We start from the raw sequence: 27,928 nt of genomic DNA on the forward strand, positions 1-27,928 counted from the left end.
TATTGAACATTATTTTATATCCTATAAAAGCAAACACCAAACTATAAAGAGGAGCTCAATATCAGGGAAAAGCACGAAAAGGCGATTGGTGAGATCTTATAGGTATAAACAGAGTTGAAACAATCCATGATGCACGTAGTCACAGAATTACCGTTGGAGAACATACACTGTTCTATAATCTTTTTGTCGATGAATATTTTCTTTATATCCCAACCAAAACTTTAAGATCTCTTACATATAATAAAAAAGTATTTTGAAACCCGTCCTTTGCAAACAAGGAACGGCCTAAAACGTGTACTATATAGTACTGTTGACATAATTACTATTCTGTGTTTTCTTATCGTTTAGCTTCATGTACATGTATGTTTGGTTTTCCTTATCCGCTTATATGTGATTTGATTATTGGTACACTTGACATACAATAGGATGTCATATCTATAACAAGAAGCTGGTGAAAACCGAAACTCTTAATCGTAAACCCATTCATTTTCACTGATCGAAACCAACTTTGATACAAGTGTACATCGACATTCCCTTTAAGAATATCCGCGTTGGATGTAGGCCAATGTACTCCATATTATTTCCTGTTCTTGATAAGAACGTTGTCCACTCTTTCGAATGAATTAAAACTGGAAAAAGCGACATGTTCTACCAGCACTTCAAACATGTCAAAATGATGAAGTGTTCCTCTGGTTAATCTATATACTTTTAACATGCTCGTTTTCATATTATACGCTATGCATAAACGAAGTTCCTGTGTATATCTAAATGAGTACCCCTGAAACTAGTAAGGTCGAATTTGAAATGTTATATTACGTATTCCAGAGCTGCATAATTATTGCTCTTTTTTTATTCTAACCAAATTTTATCTTCTGGTACGTTTTCACTATTTTCAAGTGAGGCTTGAAAAAAAGTCCCACCACTGTGATATATGACCTGCCGCATAACCCCGCCCCGGCGCGCCGCTACTTTAAATAACACATTTTACCACATTTTTCTTTATTCCATATCTCATCACGCTCTGCCTACTCAGAAAAGACATACAAGCAATTAATCAAAACGATTCCACAGGCGTATTCTCAATTTGCTTTACATTTATTTGATATATTCAAGATATTTTTTTTCTGTGGAAGAATAAATTGGTGTGATAAAAATTCTTCTACATGTACATGCATGAAATATTGTAAATAAAAAGATTGTGCGATGCACTAATATTGCAAATATAATATATAAACAAATATGCAATGTAATTCTATAAAAGCATGAATAAATGTCTATTTTGTGGAATGCATATAGAAACATGATTATGTATTCGAACTAAATGTTTACGTACTCACTCCGCCTTACAAACGATTTATCTTAATCATGTAAATACATGTATTTTCAAACACTGGAAGACAGCGACAAAATCAACAAGAGTACAACAGCCACTGCACATCTTACGACTGGTCTACTACCTAATTTTAAAAAGAAACGGTGTTTTGCATATTTGTTAAATGATATAAATATATGATCTTACAAGATGTTCTGGATAACTATTGAAATGCGATTTTTTAAGATTATGAATAATTGCAAGCCTTCAGGTTTAGCTGCAATGAAATCGTAGCGAATCATACGACTGGCATGACATCATTACGATTCTGGATGACATTCGCTCTTATACCTACCAAGATAAATTATAATTTATGTATTTTTTCAAACATTCATACGTCAATTGAGAATATTGGGCAGTAGATTATTCCATGTTTTAATGTTCAGATCATTTGTTTTTCTTTCCCTTTCCTAAATGTGTTTTTCAAGCATTTCGGGAGCTCTTAATTACAGCTCAGAAAAAATTATGCAAATAGTTTCTGCGCTATACAAATTCGTATATTATTGTTTCTATAAAGATTCTACTCTTAATTCGTGTCGTAAATCAATCGTAAAGATGTGCCGTGGTATTCAATTGTATTCAAAGTGTTATCTAAATATGTAATGCATCACCGTTTTGTATTGACAATTCAAAAGGACAATTTTCATGTTTGAGTGGCAGTGTATACGCCCGTTGTGAAGAATTATGACATCGATGGCATTCCATAATTGACATAAATTTCACGAACAGCTTTATGAGAAACTATCCGAGGGGGCACTGTGACAAAAAGACACATTGGTTTGTACAATCAATCGTATTAAACTGTAATCCTGTTGCAAACCATATACAGAAAATTACAATCGATTGCCAGTATTAATCTTATCTCACTTTGTCACTGATACCGAATTAGATTATTTAATACATCTGTTCATCAATACCCGTACATCTTTCTCATCATAAATAGAGTATAGTGGATTTCACGGTACACCATGTATCTTTCTTGGGCAAATGTTGGTCCTGAAAAGGACCACCCAATCTCGACGTTTCGACAAGTGTGTTCTTGTCGTCCTCAGGAGAATGAGCAAAGTTTGTAAAAGCAGGTCTTATATACTCTGTCGAAGTGCCGTCTGCACGGTATCTCGCAGGGTACATGTGTCTGATTGGCTAGAAAAGTCACATGACATCCACATATGCGGACGTGGGTGACAACACACAAATTGGGCGCGCAAAACCAGCTACGACCGGAAATGCCGTCATCTATCATTCCCGCTAAGATTAGCATGAATGACAAAAGCCACCACTTCCGCCCGTGCGCCGCAGTGCTCACACGTGTGTGTAGAAACTCCCGGTAGGCTAATTAGGCAAATTAGCCCCTTTGTCCAGAACGGTAAGCCAGATATTGCTAAGTTGGAGGCCGCTGTCTTGAGGAACAGTGTTATGTTCCTCGATCTCCAACGCAGAGAAGCGTTGTTAATCTATCTATATGTTTCATTAAGCTGTTAGTAAGTTACGAATGACTTTACGCACGACTAATGATCGAACCCCGTGCGTAACTTTACGACTAGCTTTATGAAACACACACCTGAGGAGCGTTTCACAAAACATGTTATAATATCAAATTTGCAAATACAGTTAAAAGCTACTGAAATTCTTTAATATGATTGGCTGATTTCAAAATTTTTATAGAAATTTTTGCATTTGTTACTCTAACGGAACCCTGCTTTAAATAACTATACCGAACCTACATAAGCTGCGCATCAGATCTTACAGGCAAAACTATTCTTCATTTATCAAACTGAACTCAATAATAAGAACTCGTCAAAATGATTAAAATAGTTATATTAGGAATTTCGGGAGCGTATATCGGCAGTATACATGTATAGTAAACTCGCTCTTATTCGATAAGAAATCATGTACTATTTTTATACCAATTCCTCGCTGAAATATTAATTGTTTTCTCGATGAAATATTAATAGTTTTCTTTACAAAATCGGTCAGAATGTCGTTAATACTAAATTTCTGTGTTTTAAAACTATACTTATTACTTGCATTTTAAACAGAATAAACTATGCCTAAATCGCAACATCATAATGCATCAAACTTGGTCTGGAGTTCTTGTATGAGATGTGTCTTTTCGCTCTCTGGTAAAAAGGATGCTCGAGCTGCATTCATTGTCTGAAATGAACAAGAAGGAAATGCGAAGGAAGTGTTATTTATTGAAATGAATTAATTCATTGTCATGCACAAACTTCATTTTAATGAATTCTATCTTGCGATCCACTCTCCAAGTAAATAGATACATTCAAATATTTGTATTAATAAAGGCACTTAAATAACTTTCGTTTACAAGCACTTTGCTTCTAATTATCATTACTCGAATACATTGGATCCATTGATGTTCCCCGTAACACGCGCACCATCTCCACTCCCCGAAGAGCAACCTGGTCAAGTAACATTTAAAAAAAAAATCACACTGACGTTTTGAATTATATCGGGTGGCTATTTAAAGGGATGCTCCAGGCTAAAGATATTCATATTTCAATAAATAGACTAAAATTCACAAAGCAAGATGCTGAAAGTCTGATCAAATCAGATGACAAATAACAAAGTTATTGAATTTTAAAGATTTGCATTATTCCGGTGAAACAGTTTTAGGCATGTCTTCATGAATATTCATCATTCCTTTAAATAAGTCTTATGATTATCTATGTTCATGATACATTCGATATACGAAATTTAATCTCATCGCAAATTCCAATTAGGCCCTCTACGGTAAAAGTTATATTCGAATATTCAAATTCGCTTACCATGTTTTTCAGTTGGCCATCGTTGAAATCAAAATATCTTTTGGCGAGTTCAAACTCGGACTCCATCGTATTTGAAAGTAAAGTAGGATCATCTGTGTTGATACCTATATTGAATCCATCTTTTTCAAATCTGTGAATATAAGATGATGATGATGATGATTATAGTAATAACGATAATAATAATTGTTATTATTATTACTATTATTATTATTATTATTACTATTATTATTATTATTATTACTATTATTATTATTATTATTATTATTATTATTATTACTATTATTATTATTATTATTATTATTAATAGTTAAAATAATAACAATTATTATTATTATCATTAATAATAATAATGATGATAATAATAATAACAATATCCCAGTGTAGCCACTTTATATCTTAAGAACTGTTCTCCCTGTCATTATTATCTTTCTCCATTTACATATGTCAAACGCCTGATAAAAAGGCAGAATGTCCAATATTTTTTTTTTATCCTTTGGTGAACCCACTTCCTACGACTCCCCGTTCATAAGGAGGGCGCTCTACCACTGAACCACCATTTACGGTTAAACTGATTAATGTGATGATGTGGGAAACTTTCCTTTGTACCAATAAGAAAATTTACCAATAATTGCTTTATGTAGTCTTGATCGGAATTATTGAGGAAAATTAATACCAGTAAAATATAACCCTGATTGCTCGTCTTACCTTTTAGCAATATGATCCGATAGCCTTCCTTTGCAGGCACCTGTATATATACTCGAGGTTGGGCATAATTCAAGGTGTACAAAGCGATCCCGTATCATCTGAAATATGAACAGAAACAAAGGGAAGATAAATAATGAACAGACATAACAGACTGAAACAGAACTATATATTGATTATTACGCTTGCTACCTATCCTTCTATAAGCGGTCAAGTGATAAGAAAATGAAGGAACCAAATTAATGAAACAATTACACAGTGCTGATTTAAGTGTCAGTGTCCAAAGACACAATTTATTACAAATAAAGAAAGGGAAAGAATCAATAACAGTGACAGCCAATCATACGTACTTTGTATACATCGAGATCCTGATAGATTTGATAGCCATGCCCAATCCGTTCCGCTCCCAGCTCCTCGACCGCAAATCTCACATTTTCTGCTGGCCCAAGTTCACCGGCATGAACTGTCCGATGTAATCCTAAATCAGCAGCTAGCTGTAGGAATAATGAATCAGATAATTATCTAATAAGGATGATCTATAAGGATGTTAATAGTGGCACCAATCAGTGTCCCTTTAGAGAACCATACCCTGAAGTGTTAAAATTACACCAAAGGGATTGAACATCACACCAAACTACCCAAAAGTAACTATCAAAGGTTTACAACAGTAAAAATGACTGGTCCTCTTACTTGCTCCACAGTCAACCCCACGGTTTTGGTGTAAGTATAGATATTTATTAAAAATATTTCTACCATAATTATAAATGTCGTCTACTATAAGGATTAAGGAAGTTTATAACATGAAAAGAGTAGGTGCGATGGTCATGGAGAGAGAGATTAAAAAAAAAAGAAGTTCGAAAGGGAGAGGGAGAAAGAGATCTGGAGAGAGAGGTGGAGGGTGGGAAAAAGAAAGATCGAGACGAGAGGATAGAGATAAGAAGATATTAAATTAGGATAGAGAAAACTAGATCGAGTGAGAGAGAGAGAGAGAGCGAAGAATCATACACGCGGATGGAAGGGGGGGGGGAGAAATTCATGTTGTTTAGTAAAGGGAGGGTCTTCATGGAAAGGGGGGGGGGGGGGTGAGTCCTATAACCTTTAGGGCTTTAGTACAGGCTATCGTATTCATGGGGGAGGGGGTTGGCCAGTGGCGGACCGTGACCCAGAGGAGACTATTGATTTGGAGGGGCACTGTATTGTCTGAACAATGATGTGCCCCTCCAATGCTTTGTCTCCTTCGGGTCACGGTCCGCCACTGGAGTGGGCAATTTAAATTTTAACAGTGAAGGTAATATATATATTGTTTACTACAGGGAGCAGTTTCGTAAAAGAGGAGGGAGGAAGGGGGGGGGGGGGTGGCAAGTAAGTAATCACCTTGAAGGCATCTATATGTTCTTTCGTACAGGGAGCGTCCTCGTCTCCGGCCATATCGATACCGACCACGGTATCGTTGAGGAATTCGTGACTCAGTTCAACCATTTCATGGGAAAACTCTGCATAATGTGACACATATTGAAAGTAAACAAAGCTAACTTTGAGGGGCTTGAGTGTAATATAACTAAGTTTCATTTAGTGTTAGTAGGCCTAAATACACGTTGGCCTACCTTTTTACAAGACCTGCATTTTATAAAAAAAATTATTTTCGTTAAATAATGAGTAATACATTTTGTTGATATTATTAATCAAATGCTATTAATTTGTTATACATGTATATTACATTTGTACGTATGACCCTATAAACTCATATTCGATGCATTGGATGCAGATAAAATCAATCAATCAATCAAATTGAATGGTTAGGGAAATATCCGGGTAGAAGGTTGAAAAAATACTTAGGTTCACAGATCTGATAAAAATAATGGAATTATTGAATTTTAGGGTTTGGGTTCATATCGTATACATTTCGTCCTTAGCCAGGAATGAATAAAATGAAAACGCGAAAGCACAATGTATAGAAATATCGAAAACATATTCAATCAACAAATTAATGATATATGATAAATCTACTTTTAAAACATTCTGATTTCTTTTAAAATCATAACTCATATCTGAAATAATTATTTGAAATTATAAAACCAAGATACTGGAAAATCAATAGTACCTGGACATGGTCTAATCAGGCAGAGTAAAGTGCGACCTTTGACATTGAATTGCCTGCATCCTCTTCGCATCCCATCATTCACTGCCATAACTACGTCACGTGGTGTCAGGTAGTCATCCTTGACGACCGAATTCTTTCTGCTACTTGGTGTTGAAAACGAGGAAGACATGTAGTGGGGGCAGTACCGTGCCTCGAAATACACCACGCCCTCGTTGGCTTGGTCCTCGCAGAGTTCATAAGCGATTTGGCTGATGAGTTCTCGGTCCCCGCTGGATGAAGGGAAATGGTAGACAAAAATACAAGTGTGGCAACTATCAAAATAGATAATATTTTTCGTAGCAAGACTATTCATTGCACAAATTTAATTGTTATAAATGAATGACTGAAAAATCTGACTTCAACATGCCTTAATGAAAGTAAACAGTACATACACCGTACACTAAAATTAAAAAGTGCTTGATTGTTTAGGTGAGGTGGGTGTGTGTGGTGTGCGAGAGACAGAGGGTGAGAGAGAGAAGAAGGAAAGGACTTTCGGAATTTAAAATCGGAAAGGATCTCGTGTACACATTTTTTTCTCATATCTCTTTTTTATGCTCGTGAGAATACATCGAACAATGAATTAGTATTGTTTCATAACTGTATTTTGACGCATCATTGAATTTGAGACGGGTTCTGGATGAAATAAGCTGTGACTATTGATTAGGTTGGTAATAATGATTTGATGGAATGAGGCTTGAAATAAACACAATGGTAGTGTGTTATTTTAGATTCTACAAGATAAAAGAAATAATCGCTGTGAAATTGTACTTTTAATCTATAAGTGCAAAATCACATCTACCCGATTCAGGAAATAAAAAGTTGTGAATGTGATTTAGTTTAAAGGTTTTAAACTTTACCCTCCAAACCATTCAATCGTCCGATTTCATATTATCTATATGTATTTCATACTCAGTTTTGTATAATTATTTGGGGTTTTTCCATGGAGAAAACAAAATCACAAACTTCTACAAACCAATATGTGAATTAAACAATTTATTTCAGCGCACTTTTGATATGGCAAATTAGAAAAGAAATCTAATTGTGATTGTCATGTACTATAGATAAGTGGTATATACTGGGGTGTTAGTCAGGTATAGGAATAGGGAATTGAATATATCATCAAAAAGTGTATATATATATATATATATATATAAATTGGCGTTGTAAGAACACAAATGGGTTTTGAACTGACAACTGTAAATTCAACATCGGAATAAAATTGATGTTGTGGTCCTCTTCGTACACTAACTTCCATAGTATATTTATATAGTTGTTTTTTCTGACTGTTTAAAAGTTGTCTTTTGAAGGCTTTTTGAAATGAACTTACGCAATTATTGGAAGGATTGTATCAAATGATGAGAGGAAGCTGACTAGGTCACCTTTGGAACATCGAACCAAATCAACAAACTCATGGAATGTATTCGCCGGACCGCAGAGTCCTTTCTTTCTGGAAAAAAAGAGAAAAAGGAGATCAATAAAGTGTATTTTAGATATATATCTACACGTATAGAGCGTTCTAAGATGATGTTACAGTGATGGGCATAAAGTATTGGCATAATTGTCTCATACCGTAAAAACAAAGATTTATCACGGTTTGATGAAAAAAATGTTTATGTTTTGTACTACAACATATCTGCTTCCAGGAAAGCTGTATACAAATCTATACGTGAAAACGGCTATAGCAGAATAGCGCAGACTCGATCGATTTCTTCTTCCAATATTTTTTCTGTTTTTCATGAGAATGTGTGTGCGGATGGGTGAGGGGGTATGTGGGTGGGTGTACGTGGACGTTATACCATTAAAATATTGTGAGCGTGAATAAAGAAAATGGCCTGTTACATTCTATTTTATTATAATTTATCATTATTATTCACCACACGTAATATCCAAATGTCACCAACAACGAATTTTAATCGTTCTTACTCAAAAACATGATATCTATTTTGTTTGCAGAGAATTATGAAGGCGAAGATTTTGTCTAAGAAGTCACTATTTAATCTAACACCACTGACATTATGAAACCCAATGTGTGATTCTTAATTTTCCCAATAGGGATGAGTGTCACAGTCTGTTTTTATTATTATTCATTTATTTATTAATGAATACATGCATGCCCACAGTAACATGATATAGATACAGTGTAGAATATTACATAAAATAAGCACATAACGCAAATACAGAGATAGTGCAACATAAATTAATTGGTTGGAACCGTGACACGACATGAGCAAATGTCATGGAACCGGTAGAACCACCATTACACTAACTTTACATCCCTTAGAAATACAGTCAAAAGCAAACAAAAAGCAAGAGCAAGAGAAATAAAGCAGAGCAGGAACAAATAGAATAACATAATAGCAAAGGACTTCCCTGTAAGGAGATACAGATGGTGAATATATGGTTAAAAACAATCAAACAAATTTCATCTCTTAATCTTTATGAGTTCGAAAAAAGGGTTCTCACCTTGCAGCCCGCCATAGTGTGTCGTGTCTGACTGCTCCGTCGAGATGAATATGTAGCTGAACCTAAAAATGGAATAAAAAAAAATAATGTGTGAGTAGAAATCTATTAAAAACAGAATAATATGATATATAAAAATAAAAATAATATATATTATGTAACACCACTAAATATCACTCCCTGCCCCAAGGGCCCTCAAGTACTGTTGATAATGGTTGAAGAGTTTCGCTGTAATGCATACGGAATAAAGGTTCCAAGTGTTCGCTCATGATTGGTTGAAAAACTTGAATATAAAATTGTATTTGATTGTCGGATTGACGTTTGATTGCAACTCTACACAGGGGCAGAGTGATATACTTGGGTAATGGCGTATTTAAGCACCCACTTCGTAGACGCTTTCTGGAACGCTCAGAGTCTATTGAAAATACCCGTCAAATCATAAATGGACAGATTAGAGGTCATTGTCGAAAGTTGGTGGAACGGGACAACATATTGTCTGAAGATTTGGAGCGGACAAAAAATAAGTTGCAAATATGTCATTTGTAAAGAGTCCAGGACGACGCTGCTGTTTTGATTCAATGAATTTCGACAATGGCTGTTTTGTTATGAATTGCTTTAGACAAAAGATTATCAGTGTTATAGAAAGCGTCAGCGAAGTGATTGCTAAAATGCTCAATTATCTTCTGGGCCTGCTACAGAAAGAGTTGTGTTTAAACGCAACTAAAAAAATATATCAAGCGCCAGTCCCGAATGCACGCGTTTGATTGGTTGAGCATCAAACTCGTTTGATTTTTTTAGAGTTGTATTTAAAGGCCATCGCACACCTTACGATTAGTCTGCGATTTGATTTTGGAATAGAACGTTGTAAAGTTTGATGCAAATATTGACGCATAGAACCCCTTACTCTGTAAAGTTCTAAATCATCAAAAGAATACGTATGTTCAAATTTATGACTATGCTATCATCTTTATCAAAAATAAAAGAGCATTTAATAACTATTCTTAATGACGTCACTGGAGTCGCACAATTGGCTACGACTCGAAACCAATTTGGCCTTTATTCCAAAATAAAGTCTTGCAATCATCAAAAAAAAATATATTAGTGTTCTTACAGTTATTTGAACCTCAAAATAAGAGATTATATTTATTCACATTTTTAGAAAATAAGAAAAAAAATGTGATTTTTGTTCTAAAAAAAATAACGGACCGTGGACCAGTCGTAAGGTGTGCGGAGGCCTTAAAATGCATCTTCTGCACAGGGCCTCTGAAACTCGTCTATGGTCGAAATGCTTATGTGTCCATGCCTGTATCCCTTACGAACGCAGTGATGATAAGATCTTTAAACACATTTAAGATGCTACGTGTTATGAAGATGGAATCCGGAACATGCGTGTAGCATCTTTTAATGGCAAATGTTTGAAGCGCCTGAAATGACACACGAAGCATCCCTAGATTCAGTTACATCCAGAAGGGCGTAAGTCACGTCATTCAATGCAGTGCCCTTCTGTCTCGCATCTGCGGGTTGACGGTCTGGGAAGTAATTGCCCACGTAGGGGCAAGGGTAATCTCTCAGGTGACTGCCAAGAAGGTTGATTGATAGTGACAGTTCCTTTGCCCCCATTTTCCAGTTCTTGTCACAGTTCAGTCACGGCAGCTGCTGCTCGTATTGGGCATTGGCTATACCTATACATATACCACCATAATCAAACGATGTATCATAAAGGGGTATTATCATTTTAGGAATCTTTAGCTTTAAATTGGAAGATCATCCTAACGATAAGGTGGTTTTGATGATAGCAGAAACGGAGAAAAATATTGGTGCAAGTTTGATTAAATTCCGTTAAAGAATAACGGAGTAATACATTTCTAAGATTTTTATTTGTGACGTCACATACGAGCTGCTTCTCCATAATTTATGTTGTGAGACATAAATTCCCCAAAATGCCACCCCCCAAAAATGTAAGTGATTTTATGTGGATACGTCATCAGACACATCGTTTTTATACCCACATCTTACATAAAGATATTTCTATTCATGTTGAATTAAAAATGGGGATTTGTGGAATTTATTTTATATGATAGGTCTATGGGGGAGCTGATTGCATCATGTAGGTCACAGATTCAAAATAAAAAACCTTTTCATCTACACGTATTACTGTCTGATGCGAGATTTACGAAATTACTTCTATTTATAGAAAAATATAAAAAATATAATGATACATTCGCCCTGTATACTGTGACGAGTCTTGCATCCTTTCCAATCTGCCAACTGCTGTCCATATTTTCGACAATCACTAAATTGATTATTTCCATGAGTGAGCCGGGATATGACTTGTAAGCCCGTTCGTGTGTACGGGTAGAGTTTGCTTGACAGCATAATGTAGGTCTTTGCTTGACAACATAATATAGGCCTTTGCCTGCTATAAGCATCTTTATGTTTAGATATATGGCTCTTTTTAAGGTATACAAGAATTAACGATAAAGGTACTCTTCATAAGAACATGAAGAAAGAGCCAAAGTACATATCGGACGTACGATTTGAAAATATTATGTGGCAAGTGAATACAATTTAAGTCCTTCTTATGACCTCTTTTGTAACCTGTGCTCTGACTTTGAATTTTCACTATTAAGAATTCTTTCACGTTGCGTTTCCATAGCAACGTGCTCTGGGTTGGGTATACTATTACACACGGATGGTTGCTCGACTCGAAATATAATCGTGATGTGTTTTCTTCCGTGCGGATGACTTATTATTCACAAATGGAAATATTGAGCACTAGCTCTCTCCCCCTCTCACTTTCTTCTCTCCCTCTTTATCCACATCCCTTCATTTCTCCCATTCTCATACCACTCTCTTTAAACGATTCTTTGATGTCTATAATCAAATTTCCCCAATAGCAAGACATGCTACTATGGGCACTGCACATATGCATGCTGTCCGTTTTGTCGGCATAAGATTTATATTATGGAGTAAATTGAAATGGAATAATTTTGATAAAGCCATTTTCTTCGGATTCAAGCCAATACTATCACAAAAGATGCATCCATCGGATTTGCCAAGAACCAACATGCATAGGCCTACACAGGCGCGGATCCAGGATTTCGAAGGGAGGGGGGCCCAAATTCGACCTGATTTTGGCGCCCCTGTGTACTTTTCGGAAAAATGGCGGCCCCCATAGGCGGCGGAAGCGGGGGGGGGACGTGTCCCCTCCTAAATTTTAGACGGGGGACGGTCCCCACTAAATTTGTTTATGATAAACTTTTTTTTTTTTTTTGCTGGGCAATTTGTTTTCCTTGTTCCCCCCTAAATTCACGTGGACTCCCCCTGAAACGTGTGTTGTCCCCCCCCCCCTAGGTTGATGGCCTTTTTTTTTTTTTTTTTGCTTTTTTGTTTAGCAACTCCTAAAATTTAGGTTGATAACCTTTTTGGGGGCGCTTGTCCAATTTTGTACCTGTGTCCATCCCAAAAATTCAAGTGCACACCCCCTACATTTTTTGGCTTCCGCCGCCAATGGCGGCCCCTCCCTCCCCCCAGGCAATCATAAGTGCCTTAAATGCATGTTGAATTATCTTATTTCATAAACACATGAATCAGGGGCGGATTCAGCCTTCGCCAATAAAGGGGCCACATTTTCCCCGATCGGCCGCTCGAAGATGTTTTTTTTTCGTTTGTTTCTTTGAAGGGGGTAGTCCTATAAGTCACCTCTTAGCTTTATTCTCTAAATCAACATAAATGTATAATATCATAATCCTTATTTTATAATGACCGCGCGAAGCGCGAGCAATTTTTTTTATGAAATTGTATGTATTTTTCCTAAAATTTGAACATTCTAAAAAAAGATGTGCCTGCAATACTGCGAACGCGAAGCGCGAGTATAATTTTTTGATATACGTTTTGAACTGATTGGAAAGGTAGGCCTACCAGTCCTGTTAAAGACTGCATACAGTTAGCCATGAAGACGTTAAAGATTTCAACAATCAAATAATGCGAGCGCGAAGCGCGAGCTGAAAAGTTTTGACATTTCTACATAAAGAATGGAAAACTTTAATCAGTTTTTGTAATCATGAACAGGATAGCTATACAGTATAACTAAACAATTGATGCGAGCGCAAAGTGCGAGCGGAAAAATTCTAGATTTAGACCTAGAACGGGACACTCTATTCATGTTTCCTAAATCATGAAAAAGATGAGTAATGCGAGCGCAAAGCGCGAGCAGAAAATGTTTGTTTACGTTTTGAACTGATCGAAAAGTGCCTTTTAAGGACTGCTTGCATTTAGACACGAAGATATTACATATTTCATTAATCAAATAATGCGAGCGCGAAGCGCGAGCTGAAAATTTTTGACATTTCTACATAAAGAATGGAAAAATTAATAATCAGTTTTTGTAATCATGAACAGGATAGCTATACAGTATAACTAAACAATTGATGCGAGCGCGAAGTGCGAGCGGAAAAATTGTAGTTTTAGACCTAGAACGGGACACTCTATTCATGTTTCCTAAATCATGAAAAAGATGAGTAATGCGAGTGCAAAGCGCGAGCAGAAAATGTTTGTATACGTTTTGAACTGATCGAAAAGTGCCTTTTAAGGACTTGCTTGCATTTAGACATGAAGACATTACATATTTCATTAATCAAATAATGCGAGTGCGAAGCGCGAGCTGAAAATTTTTGACATTTCTACATAAAGAATGGAAAACTTTAATCAGTTTCTGTAATCATGAACAGGATAGCTATACAGTATAACTAAACAATTGATGCGAGCGCGAAGTGCGAGCGGAAAAATTCTAGATTTAGACCTAGAACGGGACACTCTATTCATGTTTCCTAAATCATAAAAAAGATGAGTAATGCGAGCGCAAAGCGCGAGCAGAAAATGTTTGTTTACGTTTTGAACTGATCGAAAAGTGCCTTTTAAGGACTGCTTGCATTTAGACATGAAGACATTACATATTTCATTAATCAAATAATGCGAGCGCGAAGCGCGAGCTGAAAATTTTTGACATTTCTACATAAAGAATGGAAAAATTAATAATCAGTTTTTGTAATCATGAACAGGATAACTATACAGTATAACTAAACAATTGATGCGAGCGCGAAGTGCGAGCGGAAAAATTGTAGTTTAAAACCTAGAACGGGACACTCTATTCATGTTTCCTAAATCATGAAAAAGATGAGTAATGCGAGTGCAAAGCGCGAGCAGAAAAGGTTTGTATATGAACTGATCGAATTTTAAGGACTGCTTGCATTTAGACATGAAGACATTACGTATTTCATCAATTAAACAATGCGAGCGCGAAGCGCGAGCTGAAAATTTTTGACATTTTTACATAAAGAATGGAAAACTTTAATACAATTTACTTAATTACAGAAAAAACGATTCGAATCTGTACTGATTCCCAATATTTATCACACACAAATCCATTATTCCATAAACTAAAGACTCTAATGCAGTATTTGACATAAATACACTTCAAAGTTTACTACTTATGTTTAAGTACGTAAATAACATGCTCCCACCTACCTTCATTCCACAATTTTTATTCTCTGAATACATCTATTCATTCATACCCTACCCGTAACTTCAAATTTCCATTTAATCAACCCCAAACTGCTTATTGCGCAGAAATCCATAAGACACCATGGTCCAGATTTGTGTAACTCTCTACCAGCAGAGTCTGTAAAACAATCTTCGTCTCTTCACTCATTTAAGGCAAACGTTAAATCTATGTTATTATCAGAATATTTGAAGTAAAATTTTTGTGTCATATCCTTTTTATCGTGAATTTATTCCTCCTTCGATTTAGTCATTACCAATATCTTCATCATGACCACCATCATCTCCATGGCCATCATCATCATCATCATCATAATCATCATCAACATCATCATCATATCACCGTCACCCTTAGCTTTATCATCTTCATCTTCATACTATAACATTGCATGAATTCATGTTTCGTATTTGAAAATATATGCCAATTCTGCTTTATAAATGTATTAATTCAATTAGTATAAGTTTGGGATTGTCATTTTTTCAAGCAATCTGCTTATGATGACAATCCTCCTGCAAATTGTGAATATCATATAGTTAATCATTTTTGCCTGGAATTATTTTTTTAGTACTCATTATTTATGATTCATGCCAAAAGTGCTAACATATTATGTTTTTTATGTTGTGAAAAATGTATTATACGAATGTTATGGATGCAGAAGAAAACAATAAATCAAATCAAATCAATTGATGCGAGCGCGAAGTGCGAGCGGAAAAATTCTAGATTTAGACCTAGAACGGGACACTCTATTCATGTTTCCTAAATCATGAAAAAGATGAGTAAGAGGGGATCTTCCTACATTAATAATGCGAGCGCAAAGCGCAAGCAGAAAATGCTTGTACACGTTTTGAACTGATCGAAAAGTGCCTTTTAAGGACTGCTTGCATTTGCCATGAAGACATTACATATTTCACAATCAAATAAATACGTGCGCGAAGCGCGAGCTCAAAATTTTTGACATTTCTACATAAAGAATGGAAAACTTTAATCAGTTTTTGTAATCATGAACAAGATAGCTATATGATGCGAGCGCGAAGTGCGTTTTGAACTGATCGAAAAGTGCCTTTTAAGGACTGCTTGCATTTAGCCATGAAGACATTACATATTTCACAATCAAATTATGCGAGCGCGAAGTGCGAGCGTAAAAAAATCGAGATTTCGACCTTGAACGGGAAACTCTATTCGTGTTTTGTAAATCATGAAAGGGATGAGAAAGGGGATCTTCCTAATACGAGCACAAAGGGCGAGCAGAATTTTTCGATATTGTGATCTGAAACTGGATAACTGAATGAAAATGCGCGCGCGTGTTTCAGATTTACACCTAGAATCTAGGCATTCTAAACAATCTTTTATCATGAAAATAAAAGCGAGCGCGAAGCGCGAGCTTAAAATATTTGATAGTTCGATCTGATATTTCAAACACTTTGTGGGAAACTTGTAAGGTGGATATAAATCGCACTTGATAAAGAGCTGATATGTTTCATTATTACTTTAATTTTGAGACATAGGACCTTGACATCCTTAGGACATGTTATCATATGAATATGATGACTATATATCTTCCTATTCATCTTGCTAAGCGCGAGATAAAACAAAAGTGACAATTTAATTATTAAATTGATATCTTAGTATTAATGCATAATGAGGGAGCGGAATCTGATGATATTATGGCCTGAACACTGAACATTTCAAGCACCTTTTTATTCATGAATAGGATGCATCATTAATTAGTTGATATATTTTTAACCATTAATGCGAGCGCAAATCGCGAGCAGAAATTTTTGATAAACTGTCATGAAAAGGGGATTTTAAGTAGTTTGTTATACAATCAATATTGAGACATACATAACCTGCCAATCAAAAATGCAAGCATAGCAGCGCTAGCTGATGCGTTTTGACAATCAGACCTGAAAAGGGATATTTTGAAAACTTTATGGAATACATGAAAATAATAGGTACCTGATAAATCAAATTCGCGAACGCGCAGCGCAATTGGAAAATGTTAATATTCAGACCATAAAACTATCATTTTAACAGAGCACTTTTTAAAAATCAATATGTAAATAACAAAAATTAATGAAAGTTCGATTTCCAAGGAGAAATATGTTTTGTATACTGACTTCCAAACTTGATATTCAAGCTCCGTGTTGAACAAGATATTTTGATCACTTAACAGGCAATGCGAGCGCGAAGCGCGAGCGAAAATTTTATATAGTGACATAAAATATTTTTTCCAAGTCTTCCTCTCATCTTATTTTATTCATTCGTCTTCCTCCTTTTCTTTTTTCTTTTCCTTCCTTTTTCTTTCTCCCCCCCCCCTTTTTTGCTCTACCAATAGGGGGTCCGGGCCCCTCGGGTCCCCACCTGGATCCGCCTATGCATGAAGAAGATGCAATTGAATAATGGTTTTATAATGATTTGTTCATGAATAAATGTAATATCACTTTAACAAATAATCGATGCGAGCGGGAAACTCGAGCGATTTCTATTTTAACCATTTGATGCTTTCAATTCGTTTAACTTCTCATCAGAGTAGGCCCTGCTAGAATTATGTGAGCGGGATCCAGGCGCGGATCCAGGATTTCTTAGGGGCCCTAATTTCAAGTCAAGTAATAATCGTTCCGAAATATTGACTCCCATTGCCGAATGGGTAATGTCTAGTTCCACAGAAACCTCTCTTGCATTGTAGGCATTCTTCGTTCTTGTGGGTACTCCCATTATTTTTTTTTTTCTACTTTTTGCTTCAGGGGTTGAAAAATCTTATGGGGATGACGCCCCTGTATCGCCGCGTATGAAAACTGGTAGTGCAATAACTTAATTGTATATTCTGCATGAAAGAAAATTAATATTTTATTTTGGGTAAGATATTCTTGAAAAAGATATAAATTTACATGTTTTTTTATTATAAAGGTGAGGTAGATTCAGTAGTCAGCACTCAGCATTTACTAATTGGGAGTGCACTGCCTACTTTGATCTGTAAGTGTTTGGATATATTATATAATCTTTTGTTATTCGCTTGAATTCCATTCAAAACAATGAGTTGTCTTGTCAATCCTAATCAGCAAACATTGGCTCTTCCGCTCTTGCAACAATCATATAAAGTATCAAAAGGTTATGCATCTTATAATCTTGCTCAAATTTTATATACTCCAAATAGATTTTCAAAAGAAACAAAATGCGTGTAAACGGTGTATATAAAAAGAATATAAGATACTAAAGATAAATTACTGTAAAAACATACTTTATTGTCAGTGTCTTTATAAATATGAAAACAATGCTCTTAAGTTCGCATCATTTTGGACGATAAGTTCTTATCTCTCTCTTTCATACAATACTAGTGAAACATGAATTCCAAGGTCCCATGTATCTTGTATACATCAACTATTTCAAGATGTAACAATAAATGTAAATGATAGCAATGCAGTTTAGACCTGAGTAAATCCACGTAATATTTTCAGTGGAATTCGTTTAAAAAAAATAAAACGTGATTTCCCACTGTAGGTTAGAAAAGAAAAGGTGTCGTATCATCAACTGTATATAGCTGTCTTTTACGCATTACTACATGAAACAAAAAATATAGGAACGATATAAACCATAGAGTTATTTCAGTTATTTGAGTATTTGACGATTCGTCAAAAAATAAAAAACGCATCCGAAACTTTCACCATTACAATGAAAGTATCATTTATTCTTTTACATATTGCACACTAAAAAATAAAGGTTCAAAATTGAACCCCGAAAGGTTCTTGCAAAATCAGCACCCAATGGGTTCAAAAATTGAACCCCTGATTTGGGGTTTAAAGATTGAACCCTGCGGTTGGGGTTCATTTTTGCACCCTGCGGGTTCAAAACTGCACCCCTAAATTTCAAATTGAACCCCTAGGGGTGCAATTTTGAACCCGCAGGGTGCAAAAATGAACCCCAACCGCAGGGTTCAATTTTTTAACCCCAAATCAGGGTTCAATTTTTTAACCCATAGGGTGCTGATTTTGCATCAACCCTTCGGGGTTCAATTCTGAACATTTATTTCTTAGTGCTTGCAAGTAAACTTCAAAATTTCTGTAAATAATATCTATCAATATGTCCATCAGTGTTGTAGTCAAGGCTCAAACCTCCAAGGCCAAGGCTTTAATACCCAAGACCAAGGCATCAATCCCCAAGGCCATGCCTAAAAACCTCAGGGCCAAGGCATTTCAAACTTTCAATATATGGAACAATGAGCCAACAACAAGGCGGCAGTTCGAATATCAGTTCGGCGCCCCTACATGTAGGTCGATCATCAATTTGCCCCCCCCCCTTCGAACATCATTTTGGCATCCCTCCGAACTCAATTTGCCTTCCCTAGTTCGAATATCATCCCCCCTAGCTCGAGTATCAATTTTGCGCCCCCCTAGTTCGATCATTAATTTGGCCCCCCCTTCGAATATCATTTCGCCCCCCTAGCTCGAGTATTAGTTTTGCGTCCCCCTAGTTAGAACATCAATTCGGCGCCCCCTAGTTTGAGTATCATAGGCGCCCCCCTAGCTCGAACATCGATTCAGCCCCCCTCCCCAGATCGAGTATCAATTTGGCGCCCCCACTTCGAACATCATTTCGGCGCCCTCCTAGTTCGAATATCAGTTCGGCGCCCCTACATGTAGGTCGATCATTAATTTGGCCCCCCCCCCCTCGAATATCATTTCGCCCCCCTAGCTCGAGTATTAATTTTGCGCCCCCCTAGTTAGAACATCAATTCGGCGCCCCCTAGTTTGAGTATCAATTTGGCGCCCCCTACCTCGAACATCGATTCGGCCCCCTCCCTAGTTCAAGTATCAATTTGGCGCCCCCACTTCGAACATCATTTCGGCGCCCTCCTAGTTCGAATATCAGTTCGGCGCCCCTACATGTAGGTCGATCATTAATTTGGCCCCCCCTTCGAATATCATTTCGCCCCCCCCCTAGCTTGAGTATTAATTTTGCGCCCCCTAGTTTGAGTATCAATTTGGCGCCCCCTACCTCGAACATCGATTCGGCCCCCCTCCCTAGTTCGAGTATCAATTTGGCGCCCCCACTTCGAACATCATTTCGGCGCCCTCCTAGTTCGAATATCAATTCGGCACCCCTACATGTAGGTCGATCATTAATTTGACCCCCCCCCCTTCGAATATCATTTCGCCCCCTAGCTCGAGTATCAATTTGGCGCCCCCCTAGTTTGAACATTAATTCCGCGCCCCCCTAGTTTGAGTATCATAGGCGCCCCCCTAGCTCGAACATCGATTCGGCCCCCCTCCCCAGATCGAGTATCAATTTGGCGCCCCCACTTCGAACATCATTTCGGCGCCCTCCTAGTTCGAATATCAATTCGGCGCCCCCCTAGTTAGAACATCAATTCGGCGCCCCCTAGTTTGAGTATCAATTTGGCGCCCCCTACCTCGAACATCGATTCGGCCCCCTCCCTAGTTCAAGTATCAATTTGGCGCCCCCACTTCGAACATCATTTTGGCGCCCTCCTAGTTCGAATATCAGTTCGGCGCCCCTACATGTAGGTCGATCATTAATTTGACCCCCCCCCCTTCGAATATCATTTCGCCCCCCTAGCTCGAGTATCAATTTGGCGCCCCCCTAGTTTGAACATTAATTCGGCGCCCCCCTAGTTTGAGTATCATAGGCGCCCCCCTAGCTCGAACATCGATTCGGCCCCCCTCCCCAGATCGAGTATCAATTTGGCGCCCCCACTTCGAACATCATTTCGGCGCCCTCCTAGTTCGAATATCAATTCGGCCCCCCTACATGTAGGTCGATCATTAATTTGGCCCCCCCCCTCGAATATCATTTCGCCCCCCTAGCTCGAGTATTAATTTTGCGCCCCCCTAGTTAGAACATCAATTCGGCGCCCCCTAGTTTGAGTATCAATTTGGCGCCCCCTACCTCGAACATCGATTCGGCCCCCTCCCTAGTTCAAGTATCAATTTGGCGCCCCCACTTCGAACATCATTTCGGCGCCCTCCTAGTTCGAATATCAGTTCGGCGCCCCCTACATGTAGGTCGATCATTAATTTGGCCCCCCCCTTCGAATATCATTTCGCCCCCCCCCCCTAGCTCGAGTATTAATTTTGCGCCCCCTAGTTTGAGTATCAATTTGGCGCCCCCTACCTCGAACATCGATTCGGCCCCCCTCCCTAGTTCGAGTATCAATTTGGCGCCCCCACTTCGAACATCATTTCGGCGCCCTCCTAGTTCGAATATCAATTCGGCGCCCCTACATGTAGGTCCAACATCAATTTGGCGCCCCTACATGTAGGTCGATCATCACTTTGGCCCCCCCCCCCGTTCGAACATCAATTCGGCCCCCAGTTCGAACATCATTTTGGCATCCCTTCGAACATCATTTCGGCGCCCTCCTAGTTCGAATATCGATTCGGCGCCCCTACATGTAGGTCCAACATCAATTTGGCGCCCCCCTTCGAACATCATTTTGGCATCCCTCCGAACTCAATTTGCCTTCCCTAGTTCGAATATCATCCCCCCTAGCTCGAGTATCAATTTTGCGCCCCCCTAGTTCGATCATTAATTTGGCCCCCCTTCGAATATCATTTCGCCCCCCTAGCTCGAGTATTAGTTTTGCGCCCCCCTAGTTAGAACATCAATTCGGCGCCCCCTAGTTTGAGTATCATAGGCGCCCCCCTAGCTCGAACATCATTTCGGCGCCCTCCTAGTTCGAATATCAGTTCGGCGCCCCTACATGTAGGTCGATCATTAATTTGGCCCCCCCCCTCGAATATCATTTCGCCCCCCTAGCTCGAGTATTAATTTTGCGCCCCCCTAGTTAGAACATCAATTCGGCGCCCCCTAGTTTGAGTATCAATTTGGCGCCCCCTACCTCGAACATCGATTCGGCCCCCTCCCTAGTTCAAGTATCAATTTGGCGCCCCCACTTCGAACATCATTTCGGCGCCCTCCTAGTTCGAATATCAGTTCGGCGCCCCTACATGTAGGTCGATCATTAATTTGGCCCCCCCTTCGAATATCATTTCGCCCCCCCCCCCTAGCTCGAGTATTAATTTTGCGCCCCCTAGTTTGAGTATCAATTTGGCGCCCCCTACCTCGAACATCGATTCGGCCCCCCTCCCTAGTTCGAGTATCAATTTGGCGCCCCCACTTCGAACATCATTTCGGCGCCCTCCTAGTTCGAATATCAATTCGGCGCCCCTACATGTAGGTCGATCATTAATTTGACCCCCCCCCTTCGAATATCATTTCGCCCCCCTAGCTCGAGTATCAATTTGGCGCCCCCCTAGTTTGAACATTAATTCGGCGCCCCCCTAGTTTGAGTATCATAGGCGCCCCCCTAGCTCGAACATCGATTCGGCCCCCCTCCCCAGATCGAGTATCAATTTGGCGCCCCCACTTCGAACATCATTTCGGCGCCCTCCTAGTTCGAATATCAATTCGGCGCCCCCCTAGTTAGAACATCAATTCGGCGCCCCCTAGTTTGAGTATCAATTTGGCGCCCCCTACCTCGAACATCGATTCGGCCCCCTCCCTAGTTCAAGTATCAATTTGGCGCCCCCACTTCGAACATCATTTCGGCGCCCTCCTAGTTCGAATATCAGTTCGGCGCCCCTACATGTAGGTCGATCATTAATTTGACCCCCCCCCCCTTCGAATATCATTTCGCCCCCCTAGCTCGAGTATCAATTTGGCGCCCCCCTAGTTTGAACATTAATTCGGCGCCCCCCTAGTTTGAGTATCATAGGCGCCCCCCTAGCTCGAACATCGATTCGGCCCCCCTCCCCAGATCGAGTATCAATTTGGCGCCCCCACTTCGAACATCATTTCGGCGCCCTCCTAGTTCGAATATCAATTCGGCCCCCCTACATGTAGGTCGATCATTAATTTGGCCCCCCCCTCGAATATCATTTCGCCCCCCTAGCTCGAGTATTAATTTTGCGCCCCCCTAGTTAGAACATCAATTCGGCGCCCCCTAGTTTGAGTATCAATTTGGCGCCCCCTACCTCGAACATCGATTCGGCCCCCTCCCTAGTTCAAGTATCAATTTGGCGCCCCCACTTCGAACATCATTTCGGCGCCCTCCTAGTTCGAATATCAGTTCGGCGCCCCTACATGTAGGTCGATCATTAATTTGGCCCCCCCTTCGAATATCATTTCGCCCCCCCCCCTAGCTCGAGTATTAATTTTGCGCCCCCTAGTTTGAGTATCAATTTGGCGCCCCCTACCTCGAACATCGATTCGGCCCCCCTCCCTAGTTCGAGTATCAATTTGGCGCCCCCACTTCGAACATCATTTCGGCGCCCTCCTAGTTCGAATATCAATTCGGCGCCCCTACATGTAGGTCGATCATTAATTTGACCCCCCCCCTTCGAATATCATTTCGCCCCCCTAGCTCGAGTATCAATTTGGCGCCCCCCTAGTTTGAACATTAATTCGGCGCCCCCCTAGTTTGAGTATCATAGGCGCCCCCCTAGCTCGAACATCGATTCGGCCCCCCTCCCCAGATCGAGTATCAATTTGGCGCCCCCACTTCGAACATCATTTCGGCGCCCTCCTAGTTCGAATATCAATTCGGCGCCCCCCTAGTTAGAACATCAATTCGGCGCCCCCTAGTTTGAGTATCAATTTGGCGCCCCCTACCTCGAACATCGATTCGGCCCCCTCCCTAGTTCAAGTATCAATTTGGCGCCCCCACTTCGAACATCATTTCGGCGCCCTCCTAGTTCGAATATCAGTTCGGCGCCCCTACATGTAGGTCGATCATTAATTTGACCCCCCCCCCCTTCGAATATCATTTCGCCCCCCTAGCTCGAGTATCAATTTGGCGCCCCCCTAGTTTGAACATTAATTCGGCGCCCCCCTAGTTTGAGTATCATAGGCGCCCCCCTAGCTCGAACATCGATTCGGCCCCCCTCCCCAGATCGAGTATCAATTTGGCGCCCCCACTTCGAACATCATTTCGGCGCCCTCCTAGTTCGAATATCAATTCGGCCCCCCTACATGTAGGTCGATCATTAATTTGGCCCCCCCCTCGAATATCATTTCGCCCCCCTAGCTCGAGTATTAATTTTGCGCCCCCCTAGTTAGAACATCAATTCGGCGCCCCCTAGTTTGAGTATCAATTTGGCGCCCCCTACCTCGAACATCGATTCGGCCCCCTCCCTAGTTCAAGTATCAATTTGGCGCCCCCACTTCGAACATCATTTCGGCGCCCTCCTAGTTCGAATATCAGTTCGGCGCCCCTACATGTAGGTCGATCATTAATTTGGCCCCCCCTTCGAATATCATTTCGCCCCCCCCCCTAGCTCGAGTATTAATTTTGCGCCCCCTAGTTTGAGTATCAATTTGGCGCCCCCTACCTCGAACATCGATTCGGCCCCCCTCCCTAGTTCGAGTATCAATTTGGCGCCCCCACTTCGAACATCATTTCGGCGCCCTCCTAGTTCGAATATCAATTCGGCGCCCCTACATGTAGGTCCAACATCAATTTGGCGCCCCTAGTTGAATATTAATTTGGCGCCCCTACATGTAGGTCGATCATCACTTCGGCCCCCCCCCCCCGTTCGAACATCAATTCGGCCCCCAGTTCGAACATCATTTTGGCATCCCTTCGAACATCATTTCGGCGCCCTCCTAGTTCGAATATCGATTCGGCGCCCCTACATGTAGGTCCAACATCAATTTGGCGCCCCTAGTTCGAATACCATTCCCCCCTAGCTCGAGTATCACTTTGACCCCCCCAGTTCCAACATCAATTTGGCGCCCCTACGTCGAACATTAATTCGCCCCCCCCGTTCAAACATCAAATCTGCCCCCAGTTCGAACAGCATTTTGACATTCCTTCGAACATCATTTCAGCGCCCTTTTGGTTCGAACATCATTTTCTTTCCTCCTCTTCCTCTTTTTTTCTTCTCGTCCTTTCCCTCTTCGTCTCCCCTTTTCTTCTCTTCTTTCCCCTTTCTCTCTTTCTTTTTTCTTCTCTCCTTTCTCCCTCTTCCTCTTTTTTTCTCCCCCTCCCCTCCTTTTCTTCTCTTCCTTCCCCTCTTCCTCTTTTTTCTCTTTCTTTCCCCTCTTCTTTTCTCCTTTTTTCTTCTTTTCTTTCCCCTCTTCTTTTTCTTCTTTTCTTTCCCCTCTCTTTTTTTCTTTCCTCCCTCTTCCCCTCTCTCCTTTTCTTTCCCCTCTTCCTCTTTTTCCCCCTCTCCCCCTCCCTTTTCTTCTCTTCCTTTCCCCTTTTCTTCCCCCTTCTCTCTCTTTTTTCCTCTTCTTTCTTCCCTCTTCCTCTCTTTCCTTTTTCCTCTCTCTTCCCCCTCTTCCTCTTTTTTTTCTTCTCCCTCCCCCTCCCTTTTCTTCTCTTCCTTCCCCCTCTTCCTCTTTTTTCTCTTTCTTTCCCCTCTTTTTCTTTTTTTCTTTCCCTTCTTCTTTTCTTTCCCCTCTTTTTTTCTTCTCTTCTTTCCTCCCTCTCTCTCCCCCTTTCTTTTCTTCTCTTCCTCCTTTCTTTCCTCTCTCTCCTTTTCTTCTCTTCCTTTCCCCTCTTCCCCTCTCTTTTTTTTTCTCCTTTTCCTTTCCCTCTCTTTTTCCTTCTCTTTCTTTCCCCTTTTCCTCTCTCTTTTCCTTCCCTTCCTTCCCCCTCTTCCCTTTTTCTTCTTTTCTTTCCCCCTTTCCTCTCTCTTTTTCCCCTCTTCTTCCTTCCCCCTCTTCCTCTCTCTCCCCCCTCTTCTTTTCCCCCTCTCCTCTCTCTCTTTTTTCTTTCCCCCTTTTCCTCTCTTTTTTTTCCTTTCTTCTTTTTCTTCTTTTTTTTCCCCTCTTCCCCTCTTTTTCTCTTTCTTTCCCCCTCTCTTTTTTTTTCGCCGAAGGAGGGGGGGGGGGGCCGAGGCCCCTCGGCCCCCCCCATGGATCCGCGCCTGGGCCTACACAACAAGGGTGTTGAGTTGTGTTGACTGGTGTAGCCTACGTCTAGAACCACACCAGTCTTTTTACTTCGATGCTAAATTCTTATCTTAGTTCAATAACTAAGGTGTTATTTCAACAAATTTGCTTGTTACTTGTACACTCTTTGGTGCTTTGTCATGTTGTGGAACAAGCCCGAATATTCAAGCTTAATATTCATTGGGGCCCAAGAACTAGACATGCTTTCTACATGGTCATTTATCAAAACCACGTACACATGTACATAGGTTTGTATTCGCATTTTAGATTTTATCGTCTTGTACTGAAAAAAGGAAAGTACTTGTGAAAATATAGGCCTACCCAACGTAGATCAATAAACACAATAAGCATAAGGCGACAAAGCGGACGTTTGATTTAAGTGCGTCGGGTCAAGTGGTCACTGTCTTGATGGTCGTACCAGCAGATAACAATCAGTTTATGGCCACTGTTTAAACAGATCCTCGGCTAGGCTAGACAGAATCCAGGTAACATATATATATATTCACACATGCGAATGGCGAAGCATTACATGATACTTATAATATTAAATACAAGTTATGCTGAAGGGGGCTGAAGGGAACCAGCAATAATAGAATGTATGGTCCTTAATAGATTGGAGAATATATTCACGCGAGGATGTCCTTGGACATGTATATACAAAGAGATATGTAGGCCCTAATACCTCTCTGTTATAGGCCTATTTAGTTTATTTTGAATATGTCGCACCACTCGCACATACTAGAATTCGAACAACAAAGCATTCAGACAATAAAACTTATGCAATCGGTATATATCCTTAATACAAACATATGATGTGTGACCGATCGCTGGAGTTAATGCCCTTACCTTTGGAAAAGTACGCAATGAACTGGAATCTGTTCCCGCGTCTCTCCGACTGTTTGTACCATGATGTCGTCTGCAGATGTGATCCATGATGTTTCTTACGGAACCTTCCCGACGATAGCAAATGCCCGCAGCCGATAACGGCGACATGATTACTCTGAAATTTATACCTCCCGCCATTATAAGTAGTCTCCTGAGTGTAAGAATGCTACCTGCCGAGTGCGTGCATAAGGGCGGATGGGTGTGGGTGTGTGTGTTCGCACACGGAATAGGAAACACACAAATTGAATGGGATATTGATCTTCCGTTAAAGCATGTCAATACTGCTTCCTGCATGATATGTTGTGTGTGTGTGTAGTGCCTTCTTCCGAAGGATAAGAAGGGAGGCGATTTGGGGGACGGGAATATAAATAGAGAGGGCAGGGATATAGAACGAGAGGCGGGAAATGAGAGGAAGATTAGAAGGAAGCTGAAGCTGATGGAAGGAAGAAGTTCATGAGCGAAAGAGAATCAGTGAGTGTGCGAGAGAGAGAGATATGCCTATATAAAACATGTAGAAGGAGGAAATGGAGAAGGGGGGGGGGAGGGTATATAGAGTGAGGGATGAGCGGTAGAGATAGAAAGTCGGAGGGGATGGGAGATAGAGGAGGAGATATAGGGGACGGATAGAATAATGATGATTATGGAAAAATCAGGAAAACACTATTCAAAAGGAATTAAAAATAATAAACGTATTGGTGAATATGTTTTAGACCGAGAAATAGATTTTAAGAGTGTATGTAGTTCACTGGTTAAGACTTAATATAGAAAAAAGTTCTGCTATGGAATATTCAGGTGTGATTTTTTATTTCGATGCTACACAATTCATGCATTATTAATCATCAATATTTTAATTTTGATGTTACATGACATTGTTTTTCATTATTGGAGAAAATAGAAAACTTGTGACATGTTTACTCTTTCGATCGCATATACTGTTGATAATGATGCCTATCATCGTTTCATGACTGTATAAATATCTTTAAAATATCATAAATTTATGATTTTATGATATTTTCACTGTTTTCTCTTTTAATTGAAATTAAAGCATAAATGATACTAAATGGACTTAAATTTTTATTGTAGGGCCTATTAATCATCAGTCACTTACG

At 39.7% G+C, this 27,928-nt stretch overlaps 1 protein-coding gene across 1 annotated transcript; it reads right to left on the reverse strand.

Annotated features, from left to right (window-relative positions):
- Nucleotides 1–1,684: 1,684 nt before the first annotated feature.
- LOC121418860 (adenosine deaminase-like) lies at nt 1,685–27,132 on the reverse strand. Its single transcript, XM_041613047.1, has 9 exons — nt 26,781–27,132; nt 9,464–9,525; nt 8,328–8,447; nt 6,962–7,230; nt 6,235–6,353; nt 5,211–5,354; nt 4,864–4,961; nt 4,159–4,288; nt 1,685–3,526 (listed from the first exon to the last, which is right to left on the reverse strand). Exons 1-9 carry the CDS (start codon nt 27,111–27,113, stop codon nt 3,437–3,439), a joined length of 1,365 nt encoding a protein of 454 aa, XP_041468981.1. The 5' UTR covers nt 27,114–27,132; the 3' UTR covers nt 1,685–3,436.
- Between the last annotated feature and the right edge of the window lie 796 nt (nt 27,133–27,928).

This window comes from Lytechinus variegatus, chromosome 1, assembly GCF_018143015.1.
Source record: "Lytechinus variegatus isolate NC3 chromosome 1, Lvar_3.0, whole genome shotgun sequence".
Taxonomy (NCBI): domain Eukaryota; kingdom Metazoa; phylum Echinodermata; class Echinoidea; order Temnopleuroida; family Toxopneustidae; genus Lytechinus; species Lytechinus variegatus.

Bases quoted from the DNA above. Each gene is read 5' to 3' on its own strand.
- LOC121418860 (XM_041613047.1), bottom strand. From the start codon at position 27,113: ATGCAGGAAGCAGTATTGACATGCTTTAACGGAAGATCAATATCCCAT. The intron at 4,962-5,210 runs GTACGTATGATT...TTCATATTTCAG, and splicing joins AGGATCTCGATGTATACAAA to ATGATACGGGATCGCTTTGT. The intron at 4,289-4,863 runs GTAAGACGAGCA...TTATATTCACAG, and splicing joins TCGGATCATATTGCTAAAAG to ATTTGAAAAAGATGGATTCA.